Consider the following 23,630-nt stretch of genomic DNA (forward strand, 5'->3'; position numbering starts at 1 on the left):
TCCTGTTTGCTCTATCCCCTGCTTCGGCCCAGAAAAGGGTATTGAGGCCTCGCCATGACCATGGCTGGGCTCTCACTCAAATCCCACCTATTTACTGTGTACCTTCTTTGTCCTTGCCCCAGGTGCCCACCTGGGGCTTTGTGACAGAGTAAACACTAAGCCATGCGTCCAGAGACCCGGGTTCGTCCCCCACTTTAGCCTGAGCTCGCAGTGTGGCTTGGGTGCTCCTGGGCCTCCCTGGGCCCTGGGTTTCCTATCAGTGTGGTTGAGAACTGGCCATCTGCACGGCTACCACTGTCTGGGTCCTCCAGCTCTTACCGAGGCTGTTTAAAAATAACTGCATCTTCCTGCCTGTCACTCTCCCTGTCAGCTGTCACCCCTAGCTCCGCATCCCCACCCCTGAGCCCCTCGCCCTCGCTAATTTCTGCTTCCACTCATTCTCAGCCTTGAACTGAGCCCTCATGAGATACCCAGTCTGCCAGGAGTAAGTGGTCCCACCCACCCCCACTTTTCTGATGCAATTTTAGTTCTGGTTGGGAAGGGGTCTCTGCTAGGTGCTAACTGGGCTTTAACACTTGCTTGACCCTGTTTGCCATGGGAGGGTTTGGGCAGGAACTGGAAGCTGGAAATAGGTTATCTGAGCAGACAGGTGTTGAACATCACTAGGGTCACCATGGACAGCTGCACAGGCTGTACGCTGCACAAGAGTCCTGGGTAAGCTGAGGCTTAAATCCAGCCATGTGCCCCTCACCAAGCCGGGCACCTGCCATGGCCCTGCATCCACCCTCAGGGGCCGCCTGAAATGGCTTCCCCTGGACCAGGGAGGTGAGTTGTCATATGACCATTGCCAATCCCCAGCCCAAGTCCCTCAGTCCCCCGGCCTCTCCACCTTTCCCAGGCCTTGACCAGCCCCCAGCAAGCCCTGGCTCGTGGGTTCTGTCCCCAGGCCTGCAGAACAGCCGCCTTTATCAGGAGCCAGCCCTCTCTGGCAATGCATGATACCCAGGAGATGGAGCCGCTGCCGTGGGGAGCCGCTGTTATCTGGGAGGCTCGGCCCGCCAGCCGTGGGGCTCCGATTAGGGAGCATGGCCGTTTGCCTGTGGGTGCCTGTGTGGGCAGGTGGGGGGCAAGCCAGAGCCAAGGCTCCGGAAAGGGACCTGTGGGTCCCCACAGGTATGACAAGCAGGGGCAGACTGGGAGGTCTGGGGCTGCCCCACTCTTTCTGTTGCTCAGGGAGTGACCTGAGCCAGCTGCCTTCCTCCCACTCCGTGTCCCCATGTCTTGGCCCACACATGGGAAGACTGAGTTGAATTCTGATTCCTCCTCCCACGGGAAGGTGGGCACCAGCCCCAGATGGAAGGTGTGGTCTCCTCATGGGGTTCCAACAAGGCCAGGAATGACTCCTACCAACATTCTGCACACAGAAAAGAAAATATGTGAAAACAGGGAGTCATGGCCACTGTGCCCGTCCTGTCTATGGCCCCAGCAGAACTAGTGCCTGGAGGAGCAAGTGGGCAACCCTGTTAAGAGGTCCAAGTGCGGGCCAACCCCTGTGTGGCTTATTGTGTATCTGGTTGTCAGGATAGGGGTAAGCCATTGCATTAGGATTCTGGATGCTTCCCTCTGGATCCCACTGCCCCAAGTGGGCAGTGCACAGACTCAGCCTATGGTTGGCTCCCTACGGACAAACGCATGGATGGACAAATGAGTGCCCAGTGAGCTCATCTCTAGACCGCCTCTTCATTCCCCCATCTCTCCCTCACTCACCCACCCAGGCATCCTAGGTGGGTTGGCAGAAGGCTCAGACCCTTGTGGGAAGGCCACAAAGTGACAGAGCCACCCACTGCCCCCCCTCGTTGCGGGGCAGATAAAGGGGCGCCGGCCTCCGCGGCCTCGCCCTGGTCTCCTGCCATCTTATCTGCCCTGGGGAAGACAAGGACCCAGTTAGAACGTTTTAGCCAGGCCTCCTGGCATATTTACACGTTATCTCTGCCATTAGGCCGGCAGTTATCTGATAATCGGGCCCATTAAGGCCACAGCCTGCCCAATCGGGGCTCCAGGAAGTGGGGCCGCCACAGCAGCGCTTGCTCGGGGACCAGGCCAGGCCACGTGAGGCCTTCGTGGGCCCAGGCAGCCTGTATGGCACCTGAGGCCTAAGGTGGCCTGGCCTTCTGAGCAGAGGTTGTGCAGCCTAGGGAGGCGAGGCTGCCATCTGAGGGCATGGCCACCACCATCCCCTTGTCCGATGAGGACACTGAGGCAGGGACGGGGGTAAATGCAGGTGTGATTCTCCCAGGGCAGAATTTGTACAGCTGATAAATTTGTACAACCTTGGTGGCTTAAAAATCAGAAATTTATTCTCTCACAGTTCTGGAGCCAGAAATCCCAAATCCAGGTGTTAACAGGGCCTCGCTCCCTCTAGAGCAGCGGTTCTCAACCTGTGGGTCGCGACCCCTTTGGCGGTCGAACGACCCTTTCACAGGGGTCACCTAAGACCATCCTGCATATCAGATATTTACATGACGATTCATAACAGTAGCAACATTACAGTGACGAAGTAGCAACGAAAATCATTTTATGGTTGGGTCACAACATGAGGAACTGTATTTAAAGGGCCAGAAGGTTGAGAACCACTGCTCTAGAGGCTCCAGGGGAGGGTCCTTCTTGCTTCTCCCAGCTCCTGGAGCCCAGGCGCAGCTTCCTCCTGGCCACATCACTCCATCTCTGCCTGTCTTCACACCATCTTTTTCCTCGAGTCTCTCTTCTGTGTCTTTTTCCTGTGTCTCTTATAAGAACAGTAGAGGCCTGGTGCACAAAATTCGTGCAAGAGTAGGCCTTCCTTCCCCCAGCTTCCGGCACCGGCTTCCCTCTGCCACCGGGGACCCAGCCTTCCCTCCAGCCACTGGCAGGCACCCAGGTCCCACCCTCGCAGCCCCGGCTTTGTCTGGAAGGACGTCCGGTCTAATTAGCATATTATGCTTTGATTATTATAGATTCTTCCTTGATTTAGGGCCCATTGGATGATCCATAATGGTCTCATCTTGAGATCCTAACTTGATTATATCTACAAAGACCCTTTTTCTAAGTAGGTTCCGGTGGAAATATCTCTTGGGGGCCACCATTCATTCTACCACACAGGTCATTTGGAACGTGTGGCAAGCCTGGGCTGAACCTGGGAGCCTGAGTGTAGACCCTGTCCAAATCCAAGTTCCCACCCCGTGTTAATGACCACTGTAGGGCCTCACAGCTGAGGTCCACCTGTCTGTGGAAACGTAATGGAGTCCTGGCTCTACAGGGGATGCCACTCCTCTAGCCATGCTATGGAGTCATGGCCAACGCCACACAAGCTGTCAGAGCTAGAGAGGCTGGCCCTTCTCATGGCACAGGGAACCTCAGGCCCCTGGGAGCCTTACAGCCTCAGCTAGGAGACAGGCCATGAGAGAGGCCATGGCTAGCCAAGGACCTCAGCAAGAGCCAGGGTCCGGATTTTCCAGAGAGTGCACGATGGTGTGGGAGCAGCACATTCTGGGGTCACCTCTCATCATCAGGGAGTAAGTGGAACTGACCTCAGCACCACCCAGGTGCAGATTCTGGCTTTGCTGAGGCCCTGGCTGTGTGCCTCCGATGCCCCACAGCCACTGTGCTAAGCATGCTAGGTGGATTAACTCATTCAATCCTCGTACCACCCAAGGAGGTAGGAAGTACTGGGGATCCCATCTTACAGATGAGGAAACCGAGACCCAGCATTTCCACAGCTGCCCTCACAAGCCAGCTGTGCAGATTCAGGGATTCAGCCCATGGGAAGGGGCTGGGAGGACAGTGCGATGGGATGGCAGTGGGTCTCATCATCATCATCCTCTGCTCTGTGCCCATCCCAGTGTAGACAGCAGGGGTGGCTTGGCTCCATGCATGCATCCTGGGTGCATTGCCAATGCCACGCTGGGCTGCATGAGGGTCACAGATGTTCCCGATACAGTGGCTCTAGTTCCAAGGCCACACATGTCCCTGACAGAGCAGCCGTGCACTCCAAGCAATGCACCTGCCTGCTCAAATCCAGCTGAAGGCACCTCTCATTGTCCTCTCTCTGCAGCCCATTGTCTTCAGGAAAGGTCTTTCCACAGGGGCTGGCTGGGCCCCTGAAGCAGGCACCAGCCAACATCCCTGTAACTCAGGCCTAGCCCACAGGGCAGTACTCCCTCCCCTGCCCTGCAGCCCCCTGACTGCTTCTGGAGGGCTGAGGCCGCAGAGGTAGGCTGGACCTGGGCAGGCAGCAGGGCTGGGCGGTCACCATGACTGGCGCTCCTCACACCTCTGATATCTCTCCCCACAGACGAGCTGGAGCAGGTCCTGCAAGATGGGCAGAGGTGTGTGCGGGCTCGACGCAGCCTTGCTGAGGGCCTATCCTGGGGCCCATTCCACGGGAGCATCCAGAGCAGAGCCTCATCCCCAAGGCAGGCAGAACCGGTAAGGAGCCCCAACCACGGCTAGCCCACCCTCTGGCCATAGGGCAGCAGCCAGGGAAGCATCCCACCCAGAGCACAGGCCCCTTAGACCCCCTGAGCCAGTCCGGAAGCTCCCACCACTTCATGTGAAATACATCAGAAGATGTGGGTGTTGGGGCCAGGAGGGCTCCTGGAGAGTTCAGAGACCAGAGCCCCCAAGGGACCTTGGGTGATGCAGGGAGGGCTTCCTGAAGGAAGGGTTTTTAAGGGCCCCTTCATGGATGAGTAGAAGGTGGTGAGGCAGAGAAGGAGAAGGGCTTTCAAGAGGAGGAAGCAACAAGGAGCCAAGTGGTAGGGCTGGACCCTGTGTGTGGCCGTGTGGCTGGGAGGAAGTCAGGGACCTCACCTAGGGCTTTATGGGCAGGGGCCCTCCTGGTGGTAAACCAAGTGGTTTTCTGGGCATTTGGGGACAGCTGCAGCAGAAAGCAAGAGATTCATTCTGGTTTTGTCCCTGTGGGTCCTTCTGAGGACAAGGAGAGGGAACCTGTGGTGCCTGAGTGTCACAGCACCTCTTCAGCACTTGCTAATCTCCCTCTTTAACTAAGAATCCCCGCCTGGGCAGCACCCTCCCCCTGGATGAGAAAAGTACCAGGGTAGCTGGGCAGGGCAAAGGAGGAGTGATCCACAAGTGCCTATCACAGGGCAGGGCTCAGTGGGCACTAGAGCCAGCAGCCCTGCAGCGGGATGATCCTCTTGTCCTCTGGCCCCAAGCAAGGAGGAAACGGCGGAAACTCCAGGATGGATTTCGGCTTTGTGGAAGGGGCCTGATTGGGCTCCACAGTGGGATGGAGCCTATGGTGTTTAGAGCAGTCTCTGGAGGCAGTGAGCTTCCTGTCACTGGAGGCATTCAAGCAGCAGTTGACTCTTCAGAGGTTAGACTGCTGGGAGGCAGTTAATAGTTGGAAGGAGGAGGGGTGGGCTGGGAGCTCTGTGGCTCTGGTCTCTGAACCCTTAGAGTGTAAAGAAAACCTGTGAGCAGCGACAGGACAACGGCAGGGTGGCTGAGGGCTTGGGGTCTCAGCATGTTCTGAGTGGAGTCTGCACCCATCTCCTGTGCTCCCTCCTGGGGATAATCAGCCCTTTCCAAGGTGGACAGGTGTGTGTTCCAAACTCTCTGCCCACACGGTGCTGTGTGCCCATGCTTACACACAACACCTCCTTTCCTCCCCCTCCCACCCTGTGAGGCAGGACGGCTGCCCCTGTTCTACAGATGAGGAAACGGGTGAAGTGACTTGCCAAAGCCATCCAAATCAAACAGCAGAGGGAGAATTGGAACCAATGTCTGCCCAACCCCGGGGACCCCTGCAGGCTCCACAAGGACAGGGCTGAGGAGTCCGGAGACACTGGCCTCCCCTCCCACCTGCAGCTCCTCTCTGGAAGTTTTGTCCTCCTGGGGCCTGGGGCACAGGTCAGCCTGGGGAGACTTGGCACGAGGCTGGAAACGCTCTCCAGGCAGAGATAATGTCCGAGGGGAGTGAGGGTGCGAGCACCGGAGAAGCCAGCAACCTTTGAGGCTCTGCGGAGGAGCCCCGGGAGGAAGGGGCCTCGCCTGCTCTTCCCTGCAGCTTTATCTCCCGCAGAATTAAATCCCTGATTAACCCTTATCTCCCCAGGAGGCGCTATCTCTGCCTTGGCGCCGAGTGTCCAGACGCAACGTACAAGATGATTGATTTCTTAAAGATACGCGAGCCTTTCTGATACTTCATTTATTGTCTAAATATTTTTGCTAACGTTCCAGTGGGCCCCTTATCGAGCTCAGCTGATGGGTCCCTGTTCTCTCCCCCAAGCGCCTCCTGCCCCAATCATCCTATCAGCCGCCTGGCGGTATTCACTCTTTCAAGAGGGGGGAGGGGGAGGGGCGCCGAAGGGGTGTATTGGCCCTTTCCTGCTGGGGGTGCAGGCTGGAGAGGGGATAAGGTGGCCGGACTCTGGGAGCGGGAGCTTTAGGAAGGACACAGAGGGCACAGAGCCTGGTGGGGGATTAAAAGTTGGTTCTGGCACCAACCTGCTGTGTTAACTCAGGCAGGTCCTTCCCTGATCCAGCATCAGTTTCCACTGTTGAAAACGAGGGCTTGGAGGCCCAGCCAGCTCTAACATTTGCAGTCAGTACAAGAGAAATGTTCAGGATGGATGGTGGATGGATGGGTGGATGAGTGGATGGTGGATGGATGGGTGGATGAGTGGATGGTGGATGGATGGGTGGATGAGTGGATGGTGGATGGATGGGTGGATGAGTGGATGGTGGATGGATGGGTGGATGAGTGGATGGTGGGTGGATGGGTGGATGAGTGGATGGTGGATGGATGGGTGGATGAGTGGATGGTGGATGGATGGGTAGATAAATGCATGACAGATAGATGGATGGGTGGATAAATGAATGAATGAATGAATGGGCAAATGAATGAATAAACTTTCACCCCCAGCTTGGTCCACACTTGCTTGGCCCATCTGTGTCCAGGGCTCACCCACTTTAGCCATAAGACCATCACAACATCAGTGAGACCTGGGAGGGACCCCATGGCGGCCAAGCAGGGCAACAGGTTCACTGGGGAAGGACCCTGCCTGAGAGGTTGAAGTGGGGCCCCCTGGGCCCTGACCTACCATGTGGCCCCAGGTGTCTTTGCCCCGGATCAGTGTAGAGGGTGGGCCTCCTTGGTCCTTCACCTAGAGGTGGAGGTGGAGGTGGGGCTGGGGCCCTTGGCTCTGAGCAGCTTTCCATGCAGGAACCCTCGAAGGCTGGCATCAGGGGTCACTGCCATGGCAGAGCCAAACCTCACGACAGAGCAAGCTCTGGCCAGAAGCCTCGGGGGGGGAGGAGGGGGCTTGCTGAGGCAGGGTGCCTGGGTACACGCCTGGTGATGCCCCTCGCTCCCTCTTTGATTCTCATTTACATTTGTTTGTAATAGGGAAGAATGCCCCCTGCCCATCTCTGCACTGCTTTCCCCTGACGTCTGGGACACCCAACCTGGGTGTGGGGTGCTGTGAGCGCTTTACCCAGGTCGAGAGGCACTGCAAGCTGCCCTGCATCCTGCTTAGTGCACCTGCTGAAACGTTTCCCAGCATTCTACATCAGGGCGGCTTCTTCCCCTCGCGCCAGGTGCTGCTGGCTGCAGCTGTCCAGCCTCCATGCTCCCACCTGGACATGTTGTGACACACCCTGACAGCAGGCAGTTCCGACCCACTAAGATCTGGGCACAGCAAGGCAGCACCGGAGCTGGCCTGCCAGCTATGCCTGCCCACGTCCCTGCCCCACCACTGCCTCCTTACTTGCCAGCCCGTGGGCCTGTCCATGCCCCTGTTGCTCCCGGGGACTTCTTCCAGCCATCACAACCCATTGTCCTCTGCTCAGTATACCCAGCAGCCCATGGGACCTCACAGGAAATGCCCTGTGGCTCTGCTGCTCCCTTCCCCTTCCCACATTACTGAGGGGTAGCCTGGCCCAGACCTGGGGTGCCAACAGGTCACTAGGACCATGATGGTCAGGCCCTGGACGAGAGCTTTACCCTGGCACTGTTAACTCACCTTGGCTATGAGGCGGTTCAGAGAGGACCCCAGAATGTAAGAGTTTCCCGTGGCTGCTGTAACAAAGTGCCACAACCTGGTGTCTTAAGCGAATTATAGTCTCTCCTAGTTCTGAGGCCAGGGTGTGGCAGGGCTGGTTTCTTCTGGGTCTCGGAGGAAGGATGCATTCCAGGCCTCTCCTCAGCTTCTGGTGGCTGCTGGTGGTCCTTGGGGTTCCTTGGCTCAGAGATGTATCAGTCCCACCTCTACCTCTTCTCTCCCTGTCATTGGATTTGAGACCCACGTGGATAATTCAGGATGATTTCACCTGGCTTTCCTTAATTTAGTCACATCTGCCAAGACCCTTTTTCCAAACAAGGTCACATTTGGGCTCTGGGTGGACATATCTTTGGGGGCCACATCCAGCCGGCCCCACAGAGCCAGCAGTCAGCAGAGCAAGGGCCCAGCCAGGTTGGCCCCTGGCTCTGCATAGGACAGCCCCGAGGGGATGCTCAGGTCTGGGCTTGGCTGGAACACCGGGGTAGGGAAGAGGGCACTGTGGGGCGTCCTGGAGACAAGCTCCAGACAGGAGACCTGCTGTTGGCTTTCCTAGGTCCCTGGCACCCTTCCTCTCCATGCCTCAGCTTCCCTGCCTGCAGTTGTGGGAGCTGGGAAAGTGCCACAGGGTATGGGAGGTGCTGTCGGCAAGAAGGGGCTCCAGCTACAGAGTCAACCCAGACTGGCCTCCAGGGGATCCAGGAGGAGGACTCAGCCGGTGACAAAGACCTGGGACCCCTCCCACCACACCAGAAAGACTATTGTCCCCTCCCCTATTGTCTGCCTCCTCCAAGTCCCATTCCCACTGATGCCCACACAGTGCTCCTCCTCACCCCTCCAGGCCTCACCCCACTGTCCTGGCTACAGCTGCCCATACCCAGCCCCTGCCCCACCAGGCCTCAGCCCTTCTCAGCCTTGTCCTGTTTCTCCAGCACTTTCTCTTCTAGCCTCCACAGCTTCTTTCTTGGTGGGCTTTCCACTCCAGCATCCTGCCGAGACATCAGGGACTGCATGTTCTGTTCATGGTGTCCCTGCACCTGGCACAAAGCAAGCCTTCATTAATTCGGGACTATTTGCCGAAGAATGAATGAATGAATGAATGAATGAATGAATGAATGAATGAATGAATGAAAAAGCTGCAGTGATTCAATGGAGGTCATGCATACTTGGGTTATAATCCTATGTGCAGAAGCCACCACCACCACCACCACCCCTCCCATGGCCTTGGGCGCCATTAACCTCTGTGGGCCTGAGTCTCCTCTCCTGTGAAATGGGTTCTTCACAGGGTCTGGGGAGACAAAGGGGCCTGAGGACTGAAAGGCCATTGCCTCTGGCAAGGTGAGCTGGGGACGTGGGCGGGGCTTCTCAGGATGGGCTGACGGACTGAGGACTGGAGTTGGGGGGGCCCCAGTCAGAGCCCACCCTGGCCTGCCCCACTTCTGCCCTCTCAGGAACCTGCCTGTGGTAACCTGGGGGAGGGCCAGTGGCCCCGCTGACCTTCTGTGCCAGGCCACCCTCCCCCAGAGCAGGGCCCCCACCTCACCCTCCATGCGGCTTCATGAGAAGCACTGCGAGGTTTGGGAACAGCCTCAGATAAAGTTGTCACAGCGGATGCGGCGGAGATAGGGTTTCTGATGGTTATCGGTGGGCACAGAATCCAGACACTGACCTCTTTGTTGGGGAAACAAGGAGTGTTCTCAGATGCACCCAGAGAATTTAAAGTGGCCGCCCGTTATCCTGGGGCTGGGTGGGGCCGCCCTGGAGCCAGGAGGGAGGAACGGGGGCAACCCCGCGGGGCTGTAGGCAGGGCAGGCAGGGCTTCTTCTGGCTCCTGGCGGGGCTGAGAGCGAGCTAGACCCAGACTGGGCACCCAGCCTGGGGGCACCCATGGAGGGAAAACAGCTGGTGGTACACACGACTCTGTTAGTTTTGGCTGGAGGGCCAGGGGAAGTTGTGACTAGTCCCCTCCAAGCTTGCTCCCCCTGCCCACAAGGCAAGGCAGGCTAGGAAGGAGGCCTGTCTCTGCCCAGCGCCTTCATCACCAGAGAAAAGGGCTTCTGTTCCGAGGCTGCTCGAATTGGGGAGAATATAATAGGGAAAAAGGAAAGAAAATAAAGGGGCAGCCCCATGTTATGTCAGCCTCTCCACAGAGGGAGTGGACTGAAATTTGCCCCTCACCTGGGGCTCAGTGTGCTCCTGGGGGCAGGGAGGTGGCCTTCAGGCTGCAGCCAGCAGACATGGGGGTCCAGCTGCCTGGCACAGGGCTAGGGACTGGCTCAGGGCTGGCTGGGGGGTGGGATAAGGGCAGGCTGGGCAAGGCCATGCTACACTCTCCAAGAGCCAGGGGTCCCTGCACCCCTAGGAGCCAAGTGCCACTCAGGTGTTTGTGCCCCACCCTTTTCCAGCCTTCCCCATTTAAGTGGGGGACCAGCCCACCTTGGTGTTAAGGGCTGAGGGAATGTGGGGGTGAAAGTCAGTCATAAAGCTCTGGATCTCCTGACCCATCTCCTCCTGGGAATCAGGTGTAGGGTCTGGGACAGAGCCCCCTTTAGGCCCCTGCATTCCCTCCCTCCTCAGTTGCCCTCACAGATAGGGGCTGTCACCTAGCCCAGCCAGGGCAGCCACCAAGCGCAGGTGCTCAGTACCCACTGGGACACAGAGATGGGCTGCTCTGGGCAGAAGGCACAATGCTGGCCGGGGACATGGCGCCACTGCCGTCCGTCCGTCAGCTTAGAATGTACATGGAAAATTAGGGGTTCTGCAGCGTCAGCAAAGCTGAGCGCGGGGTTTTTATCATGCTGCGAACACGCGCTCCTGAGAGTGATAAGCATTAAACCGACCGGGAGGCTGTCAGTCTCAGTGTGAGGGTTTAGAAATATTGGGACGAATAATTAGATTTCATATCGTTACCGCAGCACCCATCGGAGGATCAGGCAGATTAATTTTTTTTCACCCTCCTCTACTCATTAATATTCATTAGAGACTCAAGGAGACCCAGCCTCTGCCTTGCTGCTGGTTCACCCACCGCTGTGCCAGCACCCCCCATCCATTCTACTTTGCCCTAGGCCTGACCCCCTGCTGTAGCCCCAGGGGACGTCCCAGCCAACAGGGACCCCTAGCTGGCACCCAGCTCCCACCCCTGCTCTGCAGTGTCGGAATCACCAGGTGTCAAAAGAAAAGGAGGGAGCTGCTTGCCACCAGCCTTCCTGAAAGCAGGCTCGTTGGTGGAGATGCCCACCCCAAGATGACATTTAGCAATTGCTGGGCCGGTGCCCCAGTGGACACCAGGCTCCTGACCCCAGAGGCACAGTTCCTGCTTGGTGTATCCTATTGGCTAACAGGAATGCAAAAGCAAGGGTGTTGGTGGTAGGGGTGTGTTTGCCATGTGCGGGTCACATACCAGACAGGTGCTGTTCCAAAGGAGGGCTTCCCACAGATTGCTTCTTCCCAATGCCCTAGGGCCGTGGTCGGCAAACTGCGGCTCGAGAGCCACATGCAGCTCTTTGGCCTCTTGAGTGTGACTCTTCCACAAAACACCATAAAATACCACGTGCGGGCGCACACGTACAGTGCGATTGAAACTTCGTGGCCCATGCACAGAAGTCGGTACTTTGTGGAAGAGTCACAGTCAAGGGGCCAAAGAGCCACATGTGGCTTGCAAGCCGCAGTTTGCTGAGCTGCAGTTTGCCCACCACTGCCCTAGGGGAAACTGAGTCACAGAGTCATGGATGAGACATGCCCTGCAGGCAGGTGGCAGGGCAAGGATGGGTCCAGAGAGAGCAAGCAGACTCAGGCCACAGTTCCGATCAGGAGGGGCATCACCCATTTGCAGAGAGATGCCAAGACCCAGGGAGGGCTTCGTGGTACTGGGACAGGCGGAGCTCTCCCTGACCCACTGGCCAGCTGTTCTCTGCCCACCTGTTCCATGACCAGGGCGCTCCGACCTGACTGGGAATTCTTACCGGGAGTGCCCGGCACACGGGCCTGATCTCACAGGGTCCCTGAGTCTGCCACAGGGTGGGGACAAGATGCAGAGGTAGTCAAAGGGGCGATGCCCTGCCCAAGGTCACAGTGGGAAAGTCAAGCCTGGACTGGATCCCAATGCCCAGCTCTGGAGCCCCTGTGGTCCCCACAGCCAAAGCCCAGGAGAGTGGCGTGGGCTCAGACCTGGCGTGGAGGTGTCCGGAATCCATCAGAGGACATCCCACACACCATGTCCTGCCCTGGGCATCCCACCATGGCAGCATCCCCACCAACTGCCATGTGCACAAAACCACTGCCATTTAGGTGGCAGCATTTTCAGGTGACAGCAAGTGACACTGATTCTTTAGTTAAAGGTCCTGATGCTCAAACCTTTCTAAGTAAAAGGCATTTATTTGCATAAAACAAAAAGTACCCAAATGTTGACGTGTGACATAACTTTCCATATGGGACTCAGTTGCTAAGCTTGGGGACCTCCAGGAAGAGGATCCCAGAACCGGGGTCCAGTGCTGGGGCTGAGGCCCAAGAGGCAGCAGTGGTCACATCCACTTCTTTTTTTTTTTATATATATTCTATTGATTTTTTACAGAGAAGAAGGAAGAGGGAGAGTTTGAAACATTGATGAGAGAGAAACATCGATCAGCTGCCTCCTGCACACCTCCTACTGGGGATGTGCCGCAACCAAGGTACATGCCCTTGACCGGAATCAAACCTGGGACCTTTCAGTCCACCCGCTGACGCTCTATCCACTGAGCGAAACCGGTCAGGGCTCACCCCCACGTCTTCAGGCAAAAAGGGCCACGGTTCTGCCCTGCCCACCAGCCAGCCATGGGTCTGCACCCCAACCCCACGTGTAACCAAGACCTGGGCCACAGAGTGGGGCTGCAGGCGGCCGATCCCCAGCCGGCCGTTTCCAGGCACAGGCTGCACTGGGACAGGGGACACGTGTTTCCTCTCCTTAGCTGGGCTCCGGAAATCAGGCCACCCCCTCCGAAGCCCCGCGGACAGCAGCCTTGAGAGCCTAATCCAGAACTCTTTCCTTCCGGATACTGCAAAAGCCAGCTTGCAGACCCAGCCGGGAGGGAGAACACTGCTGGGCAAGAGGCTGGTGTGACCTGCCCCTCCCCTCCCCCTTCCTTAAGCCTCACTGTCCTCCCTGTGAGACGGGAGAAGGACGCAGCCTGCTCTCCAGGCTGGCCCAAGGCTGGGTGGGCAAGGGGCTGTTCTCGGGAGCCATGTGGAGGGGGCCAGGGACTGAGCCAGGCTCAGCATGGGGACACTGTACTACCTGGGGACCTCGGTGAGTGGCTGGGCCCAGGAAGGTGTTCTTTGAGTGTCTGCCATGTTCTGGCCCCAGGATGGAATGAACAAAAGTGGGCCTACCCTGCCCTGCAATGGGTAGGGAGCCCCACTGTCTGGGAGGACACAGAAGCCCCTTTCCTGGGGGCCTGCCATCTCCTCAGGACCAATCTCTGCCTCCCCCCATCGAGGCCCTGGGGGCCCGTGTGGGAGGAGCCCATGCCTGGTGCAACCCCATGCACCCCGTGGATTTCGCGAAAACCCAGCAGCCTGCTAAGATGGGGATGGGGTGGGGTCTGTGTGTGAATTCCCTCTGTCACTGGCTGGCTGTGTGACCTTGGATATGTTGCTTGATCTCTCTGGACCTCAGTTTCCAAGAGAACCCAGCTCCTGAGCTCTGAAAGGTGTCACTAGCACAGCATTTGACAGGGAATAGGCCTGGTCCAGCCATCCTACCAGGTGGTCTCTTGGGCTTCCCCACGTGTGCCCCGTGGGGAACCCCTAGCTGGGCTCTTCCCATTCTCTGTCCGTGCTGACCCCCTCCTTTCTGCCCCCCAGAGCTCGGCCCTGACCTTGCTGCTGGAGGACGAAGCCTGCTGGCTGAGGACACTGCCCCGGGCCCTGACGGAGGCTGAGGCCAATGTGGAGATCCACAGGAAGGGTTGGTATCTGGCGCTTCCCTCTCTGCCTTCCGGAAGGTGGAGGTCCTCTCCCAGGGCCGGCTCTTAAAGGGAAACCAGCCTGCTCTGGGCCGGGCCAAGGGACTGGCCAATACACCCCTAGCACCCAATTAATGCCCATCTGGGGTCGCACAGATGTCTGCCCTGGAATGGGGGAGCAGGGTCACAGGAAGCCAGGACCGCTCTCAGGGCCTCTGGGATACCTCCAGGGCAGCGGAGGAGCCCAGGCCAGGGACCCGGAAACAGGTGCCAACTGGACCTGCCTGTGCATTTTGGCCACTCCTGCCTCCCTGCACCTTCTGGAGGGAGGATCCCTGGAGGCAGAGCCTGGTGAGGAGGAGGGAGAACAAGATGGGGGGCCTTGCCCCCCTCACCTTCTCAATTCAGAGTCCAGGCCAGGCAGATGCAGCGGCTACCATCTCCATCACCACAGCCCTGCTGCCCTGAGTGGTCTTATTCCTGAGGAAGGTGTGGCATGGCTTCCAGTGTGTGAGGGTCAGGGTGGTGTGGACCCTGCCCCGCCCCCGCCCCCCCCCCCCCCCCCCATTACAGATGAGGCTCAGGCCCCAGGGGAGGATGTGGAGACATCCTCCTGATTTCTACAGACAGGAGGGCTGTTTGCCATGTGACCAGCCAGGAGGGCTGTGCACCTACTGACCGCAGGAAACATACCTCATTCCCCATTTTGCTAAAATGTTCTGGTGGGGTGTCACCCTCACCACCACCTCCTGAGCACACAACACATTTGGCTGAACACCCAGTGGAGGCAGAGCTCCACCCTGAGGGTGGCTTTGATTTCCAGACAGAGCCAAAGGCCATTGGAGATAAGCAACAGTCCTGTGACCAGCTCCTCGGCCCAGCCCCTACCCACCTGGGGGCTGCCAGGGCCTGGCAGGGGTACAGAACGGATGCTGGGCTCAGCATCTGGGTACTTGGGCTTTCCATCCTGCCCTGCAGTCAACCATGCACCTGGTCCCAACACTTCACCCTCTGTACCTCAGTTTCCCCATCCACAGGGGGATGGTCCCTCCTCCCCACCAAGGGGTACTCCAAGGACCCAGAAAGCAGCTAGCGGAGAGGGCTGGGTCTTGGCAGTGAGTAGTCGGCCATGAGGTTATACACCCAGCCAGGAGGTGGGTCAGTTAGCACTACTTGGCCCACCCTTCTTCCTAGCCTGATCAGCAGGGCTCCGGCCACCTGTGTCTGTCCAGGCAGGACAAGGGTCCTTGCAGCTAGTAGCCTTGTGCTGGACACTGGAGGTGGATTATTGGGCAGCTCGCCAGGGTCCTGTTGGATAAGGCTGCCCCCTGCAGGCCACCTTGAGAACAGTGCACCAGTAGAGTTGAATGGAGCAGGCTTGCCAGTCCAGGGCCTGGCCCAGTGGCTACCAGGCGCTCTGCCACCTGTCCTCCATGCCACCCCTCTCATGGAAAACAGAGAAGCTCCGCTGGCACCCTCAATGTCCACTCAATGGGTTCAGCTCAGGGCAAGGAAGCCCAAGGAAGGCTAGGGTAGGCCTGAGGGACCAACCCAGCTGCCCCACAGATGCAGGACTTGGGGAAACCAACCAGCCACAGCTGTGCACCAGGCCTGATCACTCCCTAGCTGTGGCCTTGGCTCCATCCCCCATCCTGGGCTTCAAAACTCTGGTCTCTCAGATGAGGTGCTCGAGAAGATAAGAGGGGAGTCTTTGCAGAGCTGCTGTGGTGGGCCTGGAGCTGCTGGTCCTCCCATCACCATGCCCTTACCCCTGCAGATGGAGCCCTCTGGTGCAGGCTCACCAAGCCAGTGCCAGCAGGGGGACTGCTGAGCGTGCTCCTCACAGCCGAGCCCCACAGCACCCCCAACCACCCTGTGAAGAAGGAGCCTGCAGAGCCCGAGGGCCTGGCTCCCTCACACACTGACATCCAGCTCCTGCCCCAGCAAGCAGGCATGGCATCCATCCTGGCCACAGCAGTCATCAACAGTGAGTACCACCCTCGGGCCACCCCAGGGGCACGGGAGGACCAGCACAGTCCCCAGGTGCAGGGCTGCAGGTGGTACTGAGGAGCTCAAGATCTACAAGATCTGTGACCACTGGATCGGAGCAGAGGAGGAAGTGTGCTGCAGGAGACATGCACAGGGAACTTGAAAGAGGGGTTCCAGGAGGGGGAGGGGCTCCAGGCTGCAGCCAGCTCATGAGAGCAACAAGGTTGGCTCATGAATAGTGATGGGGCAGCCCTGAGCCGGCTGCAGGGAGGCAGGGCAGCAGCGTGCACCTAGCTAGGGCACAGAGGCAGCAGGGTCCCCAGGGCCCGGGTCATACACTGGAAAGATCCAGTAACAAGCACAAACCTGAGCCGGTGCCTCCCTCTTTGGAGCAGAGCAGGTTTCTGTTTCTCAGCCTCTGCTGGCATGTGGGCCACCCCTGGCCCTGCCCACTAGACACTGGTACTGCCCCCCTTCTCAGCACACACTAAGCCTCCGAGAGTTGTTGTGAGAGTTCAGTGGGATTCACACATTCCACAAACACTTGTTTAATATCCACACTGAACCAAGCAGTGGAGGCACCAGGATCACCGAGGCAGGGCACTGGCCAACCCTGAAAGGACCAATACACCAGAGAGGTGACCTTACTTGGAGGTGGTGGCAGCAGTGGAGGGTACGTCCCAGGAAGGAAAGCAATGACGTGGTCAGACAGTAGCAGGGCTACTTTATTGGGGTGCCTGGGAAAGTGGCTCGGACATGAGAGCAGTCAGGTTTGGACCTGCATACCGGGAACGAGCAGCTGAGTGGTCACCCACCAAGGCCCAGGAGGTGGTCACTGTGGTTGGAGCCAGGCAGTGCGGCAAGCGCAAACTGGGCAAATCTGAGGGTGGTTCCAGGCAAGAAAGGGATTTCTTCTCAGAGCAAGGAGACTGCCCTAGAGGCTTTAAACAGCAAAGGGTGTGATCCAATCTGGTTTTAAAATCACCCTGGCTGCTGGGTGGTAACTGTGAGGTTGCAAAATTGTAAGAGGAAGCTTTTTGAGCAAGTCAAAGGTCATTTGATGCAAGTGGATGCAGCTAAGGCATAGCCTGATGGGACATTGGAGCCCACAGGGACCAGCCGGCTAGTTGGGTGGGTGAGGAGGCGGCAGCAATCAGGAGGCCAGGAACTTCGGTGTGGCTGGCTCGGTGGATGTTGGTCTGCACCTTTGCTGGCGGGAGAGTCAGTGAGGAGAGCTCTGCTGAGCATCCTGACCTCTAGGTGGCTGGGAAACGTGTGCTGGGGCTCAGGGCACAGTCAGAGCTCCACAAGCTCCCTGGGGAGCCCTGGGGCAGGATGAGACTCCCAGGGAGAGACAGGGCCTATGGACACTAGAGTTGCAGGGGGGCGGGCGGTGTCTGCCGACGAAGGTGGTATCTGCTGTGTCCAATTGTTTTTGTTGTTTTTTTAATTACTGATTTTTAGAGAGAGGAAGGGGGAGAATCGATTTATTGTTCCACTTATTTATGCATTCTTTGGTTGATTTTTGTATGTGCCCTGACCAGGGATTGAACCCACAACACTGGCTTATGGCTCTAACCAGGGCCCCAGTTTAATTCTTGAGACTCCACCACTCTGGGAAGTTTCCTCACCTGTTAAGTGGGGATAATGGCAATACCAGCTCGAGGTGTTTGTGCAAGTTACTTGGGCTGTGCCCACCCAGGACTTGACCATTGGTCAGCCCATCTGTGGTCAGCCCTGGGTCGCTGTGGCTTGAGCTGGCTGCCAATGCTTTGACCCCTCTCTTGACTCCGAGGCCAGCAGCACAATCCCCAGCATTGACCTTGCAAATACATTTTTTAAAAAACACTGGTGGCCTCAGGTTCCCATTTCAGGTCAAGGCCTCAGCTGATACAGAACAGAGCTGCCTTGAGCCCCCAAATAAAAGGGAACTTGAAAAGCAGAGTAAACACAGTAGAAAGGGAACAGAACCAGAAAAACTGCAAGTAGGGGGCACGAGGGTGGCCACCTCGCCCAGACAGGTACTAAATTCCTTAAGAGAAGTGGAGAAAATGGGAAACCTGGCAGCCTCCTGGGTGGAGGAGGAGCACCTGTGCAATAGTTATGGACCCAGGACAAACATCGGAGAAGCCAGGCTGAGAAACACATCCTAACCTGCAGAAGTAGAAACCAGATGATAAGGAACCCCCGGGACTTCATCCCTCCTCTAAATCAAGGTGCAGAACAAGCCCTCCCCTGACCATCTTCAGCCAAGAGGCAGCTGGCCACAGAGCGGGGGCAGACAAACAGAACATTCCTTTAAATTCTGCTATAAAAACACACTGAGAACCAGAGAACGGGTGAAGGAGCCATCAGAGAAATCTTCACCTGCTGGAAAAATCAGTCCTGCGATCTAAACTCCTATAACCTGAAAAATTAAAGGCAGCTTATATGTCGTAAATTTGGTGGATTCAACTGTGACCATTCAGTCAGTACCTGATGTGGAACCATCCACCTGTATGGGGGGTAACACAGGGACAGAAAGGGCTCCTCTTCCTTGCAGCTCCTGGCTTCACCTCCTGCCCACCCCTACCCCAGAAGCCACCCAGAGCCATGTTCAACTCTCATCCTGGTGCCTGAGTGCAGGGGATTCGTGCACCTGGTCCCTGTGTGCCTGGCCACTCACACACCTGTTCACATGCACACACGTTTCATCCTCCACAAGCACCAGGGTCCACACCATCCCTCACAGCCCCCTTACCAGCACAAATGCACCGGCACACACTTGCCCACCTTCCTCACCTGTACATGGTCACCCCCACTGAATAACTGACATAACCACGTCCTGGACCCGTCTCACTCCTGCAGGTGTCCACTAGCATGCCCATGCTCCTCCCATGAACACCCCATGAGGCCACAGCATCTCCTTATGGGGCTCACTGTTGGAAGGCAGCCTGGAGGGCATCCTGGAAACCCATAGAGAGGGCACCCCGGGTTATAAAAGGACAGATAAGAAAGGGCAGCTGTGATGGGAGGAGGAAGACCAGGTCACAAACCTACTGCTTAAAGCAGGAAGACGCCAGAGGCAGCCAGGGCAGAGCCCTCACGTTGCAGAGTCCACTGCCTGGCCCTGGGTTGCAGGCGGCCCCTCTTGCTTCCGGAATGTCCCCTCAGGCTTCACCCACCTCTTGCCCCACAGAAGATGTCTTCCCCTGCAAGGACTGCGGCATCTGGTACCGCAGTGAGCGGAACCTGCAAGCTCACCTCCTGTACTACTGTGCCAGCCGCCAGAGTGCCGGCTCCCCTGCCACAGCCGCCGCTGACGAGAAGCCCAAGGAGCCATACCCCAACGAGCGTGTCTGCCCCTTCCCTCAGTGCCGCAAAAGCTGCCCCAGCGCCAGCTCCCTGGAGATCCACATGCGCAGCCACAGCGGTGAGGCTCCACGCCCCCTCAGGACCCCCGCCTGCTTGCGGATAGCGTGCCCACTGCGCCCAGGCGACAGATGCGCCGGTGTGGCCCTCCCACCATACCACACAGCTCCCACAGCTCCCAGGGCATGAGGCCCCCCTGTGGCTGTCTGGATGGTCAGCTCGGGGCTGGGCCCGGGCCGGGGTCCTGGGAGGCTTGAAGAGCCCTCCACACACAGCCCATGTCAGGCCCCTCACTGGGCCCTGTGTTCCAGGCGAGCGCCCCTTCGTGTGTCTCATCTGCCTGTCGGCCTTCACCACCAAGGCCAACTGCGAGCGGCACCTCAAGGTGCACACAGACACACAGAGCGGTAAGCAGGCTGGGAAGGGGGCAGGAGGCGGGTCAGGGGGTGTCTGTGGAGCCCACTGGCTCCAGGGTCCTGACGCCACAGACCATGTGCAGGTGTCTGCCACAGCTGTGGCTTCATCTCCACCACAAGGGACATCCTCTACAGCCACCTGGTAACCAACCACATGGTCTGCCAGCCAGGCTCCAAGGCTGAGATCTACTCGCCAGGGGTCGGGCACCCCTCGGCCAAGCTCCCCCCAGGTGAGCCCCAGGGGCCCCCTCTGAGGGCTGGGAGGGGGCTAGTCCATGAGACACGAGAGGGTCCATTTGGTCTTGGCCCTCGACCACCTCTGCCCAGCCCAGCCCAGCTCTCCCTTCCCACCCTGCCCCTTCCTCAGGTCTGGCCCAGGCAGGTCCTGCTCCAGCCCTGAAGTCTGGCCCCTGGGGTCTCCCTGCAGACAGTCTACCCGGCTTTCAGCAGCTCACTGCCCTGCATGGCCCCCTGGCCTCCTCCGACCTGGGCCTGGGGTCCACCTCATCACCAGGACTGGACAGGAAAGCCCTGGGCGAGGCCACCAATGGAGAGGCCAGAACGGCCCCCCAGAACGGGGGCAGCAGCGAGCCCCCAGCAGCGCCCAGGAGCATCAAGGTGGAGGCGGCCGAGGAGCCCGAGGCGGAGCCAGGGCCCCCAGCCCCTTCGTCGCGGACGCCCTCACCACCCAGCTCCGCTCCCGCCCGGGTCAAGGCTGAGCTGCCCAGCCCCACGCCCGGCTCCAGCCCAGGCCCTGGTGCGCTCTTCCTGCCACAATTCCCCGCCGCGCCCCCAGCCTCGGAGATCCTGGCCAAGATGTCCGAGCTGGTGCACAGCAGGCTGCAGGTGGGGGTGGGCGCGGGGGCGCCGGCCGGCCTACTGGCGGGGGCCCCCAAAGGCGCTACGTGCTTTGAGTGCGACATCACCTTCAACAACGTCAGCAACTTCTACGTGCACAAGCGCCTCTACTGCTCCGGCCGCCGCGCGCCAGACGACGTGGCCCCCGCCCGCCGGCCCAAGGCGCCCCCCACCCCGGTGCGCGCGCTCCCTGCCCCGCCGCCCGCTGAACCCGACACGCCAAGTTCGTCGCCAGGCCCGGGGGCGCGCGAGGACCCGGCGGGGGGCGCGACCACGCCCGACGCAGAGACCGGCGGCGGCGGCGGCGGCCGGGGCAGTGACGGCAGCCCGAGCCCGGGCAGCGGGGCGGACGAGGACGACGACCCCCGACGGACGCTGTGCGAGGCCTGCAACATTCGCTTCAGCCGCCATGAGACCTACATGGTGCACAAGCGCTACTACTGCGCCTCGCGCCACGACCCGCCACCGCGACGGCCCGCGCCCGCCGCGCCCCCGGGAACCCCTGGAATCCCCGCACCCGCGCTGCCGCCCATGCGCACGCGCAGGCGCCGGAAGCTCTACGAGCGGCAGGCGGCCAGCCCCGCCCCCGCAGCCCCAGGCCCCGCCCCGCCCGCGCCAGCCCCGGCTGCCGAGCCTGCCGCTTCGCCCTCGCCGCGGCCCGGAAGCGGAAACGGGCCGGACCCAGCGGAGGGCCCCATCGACCTGAGCAAAAAGCCGCGGCGCCAGGCCGCCGCCGCTCCCGTGCCCGGCCCCACGCCCGTGCTGCCCGCGCTGGCCGACTACCACGAGTGCACGGCCTGCCGCGTGAGCTTCCACAGCCTCGAGGCCTACCTGGCGCACAAGAAGTTCTCGTGCCCCGCCGCGCCTCGGCGCCCGCGCGCCCCCGAGGACCCCGCCGTCGTGTGCCCCTACTGCCCCCCGAACGGCCTGGTTCACGGGGACCTCGTCGAGCACTTGCGCCTGGCGCACGGCCTGCTGCTGGGCAAGCCCCTGACTGGCCCGGGCCCCGGCGCAGAGGCCCGGACGCCCTCCCCCGCTGCCCCCCGCGATGGCCTGAACGGCCAGGAGCCACCCACCGGCCCTCCAGACGGCAGTCCCCGGCCCGGCCCGCCCTCAGCCCCGCCGACGCCTCCTTCCCACTCGGACAAGGGCGTCCAGACCCCCAGCAAGGGGACGCCGGCCTCCCTGCCCAATGGCAACCACAGGTACTGCCGCCTGTGCAACATCAAGTTCAGCAGCCTGTCCACCTTCATCGCCCACAAGAAGTATTACTGTTCCTCGCACGCCGCCGAGCACGTGAAGTGACCGGCGGCCACACTACAAGCTGGAAACCGCTTCACACGCCCGCTGCTCTCCGGGAGCCAGGGCCTGCCGGCCTGCCGCTCAAAGAGACGGGATCACCCGCAGGTCCCAGGTGGTGGAGACCCTGGCTCCTGGGAAACGCACCACGCACAGGCCTCAGCAGAGGGGACTGCAGGTGGCAGCACCCGCCTGGATCCTTGGCACTTAATAAAGAAGTTCAGTTTGATGAGTGGAGTGATGAAGCAGCCTAGTTCTCTGCGCAGAGGGCCCCGCAGGGTGGGGCGCACGCTGGCCAGCACCTTAGGCACCTTAGGCTGGGTGAACCAAGCACCCAGAGGCCCACACCAGTCCGGCATTCACACAGGCCCCTGCAGTCTGGCGTGACCAGGCCCCCTGCCAGAGTCACACGTTAGTGGTTCTGAGAGCTGGACCGAGCTCTGGGTCAGTCTGATGCAACCACACACACAGAGAATTGCTGCCCTGCCAGCTCTGTACCCACTTGGGGCGCAGGGAGAACTGGAACTTCTAGGCCCACTGCTGCCCCATCCCCTCCCCCGCAGGATCCAACCAGAAGCTCTGCTTTGGCCACCAGACACCAAAAAGAAAGGGCTTAATTAATCCTACCCAGCTGATAGTCTTCCCACCCTGCTTGGTCCCAGGGACCTGGATGTCACCCATCTGGTCACAGGCCACCAAGGTTCGTGGGATGGGCATCTTGGGGAGGATGAGGCCCTGTTGTTACCAACGCTGGTGGGAGAGAAGGGGCAGTCAATAGGCACCAAAGAATAAGGTGGACAGGGCAGAGGACACCATGACCCCTAGGACTAGGGGACCAAATCCTGAACTAGGTGTAGCATGGCTCCTGTGGCTGCTGCAGTGGGGGTGAGGAACAGGGGTACCCCAGCCCCAGTCTGTCTGGTTCTGTGGGGGTTGCTTGTGCCATGGCTGAACTGGACGATATTAGGCCAACTCCAGTAGAGTCTAGTCATGCCCTTGCCGTTTGGCATCAGGGTAACTGGGCCACCCTCCAGCCTGGTGTCCCTGCTAGACATCAGCCCTTTCCAACTTTGCTTGAAGTAGCAAACACGGTTTCACTCAGCAGCCTACAGTGGATAAATGTGAACTCTGACCTTTGACCTTTCTCCATCTTCCTGCCACCCACCCAGACTCACTCTCCAGGCTCAAGGCAAATTTCCCTCCCACCCAGCCCCACAGAAGTGACAGGCTAACATAACAAGCTTGTGTTTGGACAAGAACAGTCTCCATGGCGTCATCCGCAGGCAAGAGCCAAACACACACCTCCTGCTTGCTCCGAGCTCAGCCCGAGTACCAGGGCTTGACCAGACAGGATCACTTGGCCAGGGCCACCGGACAGTCAGGATTCCCATACCGTTAGGGGCCTGGGCTCCAGGAAAGGGTTAGGGGAGTGTCCCATGGGAGCCAAGCTGGCCTGTCCTCTAAAAGATCAGCCTGGCCTCAGCCCTCCTGGGGTGGGGTGGGAGAGGCGCACAGACCCTTGGCCCTGCTCCTCCTTTGCATTGTTAGGCATTAATTTGCAAGGAAAGTTCAGGAAGCTCTGCCTCTAAGCTAGATCACCGAATGAAGGGAGACCCTCTGATATCCTCACACTGTTCTCAAAAAATTAAACCTAGCAGTGAATTTTACTGTGCATAAATTGTAAAAAGATTCTGGGGAACATCAGGGATATGGCTTTA

General features: G+C 59.2%; 1 protein-coding gene across 1 annotated transcript in view; it reads left to right on the forward strand.

Moving 5' to 3' along the window:
• The window catches only part of ZFPM1 (zinc finger protein, FOG family member 1), a 42,837-nt gene extending 20,692 nt beyond the window's left edge, over positions 1-22,145 (forward strand). Inside the window, exons 3-9 of the mRNA XM_081106985.1 lie at positions 4,331-4,464; positions 13,899-14,001; positions 15,777-15,986; positions 19,167-19,400; positions 19,651-19,746; positions 19,839-19,985; positions 20,123-22,145. Of these exons, the coding sequence (XP_080963111.1) occupies positions 4,331-4,464; positions 13,899-14,001; positions 15,777-15,986; positions 19,167-19,400; positions 19,651-19,746; positions 19,839-19,985; positions 20,123-21,918 (2,720 nt within the window). The 3' untranslated portion in view covers positions 21,919-22,145. The remainder of the gene's footprint in view (positions 1-4,330; positions 4,465-13,898; positions 14,002-15,776; positions 15,987-19,166; positions 19,401-19,650; positions 19,747-19,838; positions 19,986-20,122) is intronic.
• The last annotated feature ends 1,485 nt before the right edge of the window (positions 22,146-23,630 follow it).

The sequence above is a fragment of the Myotis nattereri genome (assembly GCF_964212035.1).
Source record: "Myotis nattereri genome assembly, chromosome: 15".
Classification (NCBI taxonomy): Eukaryota; Metazoa; Chordata; class Mammalia; order Chiroptera; family Vespertilionidae; genus Myotis; species Myotis nattereri.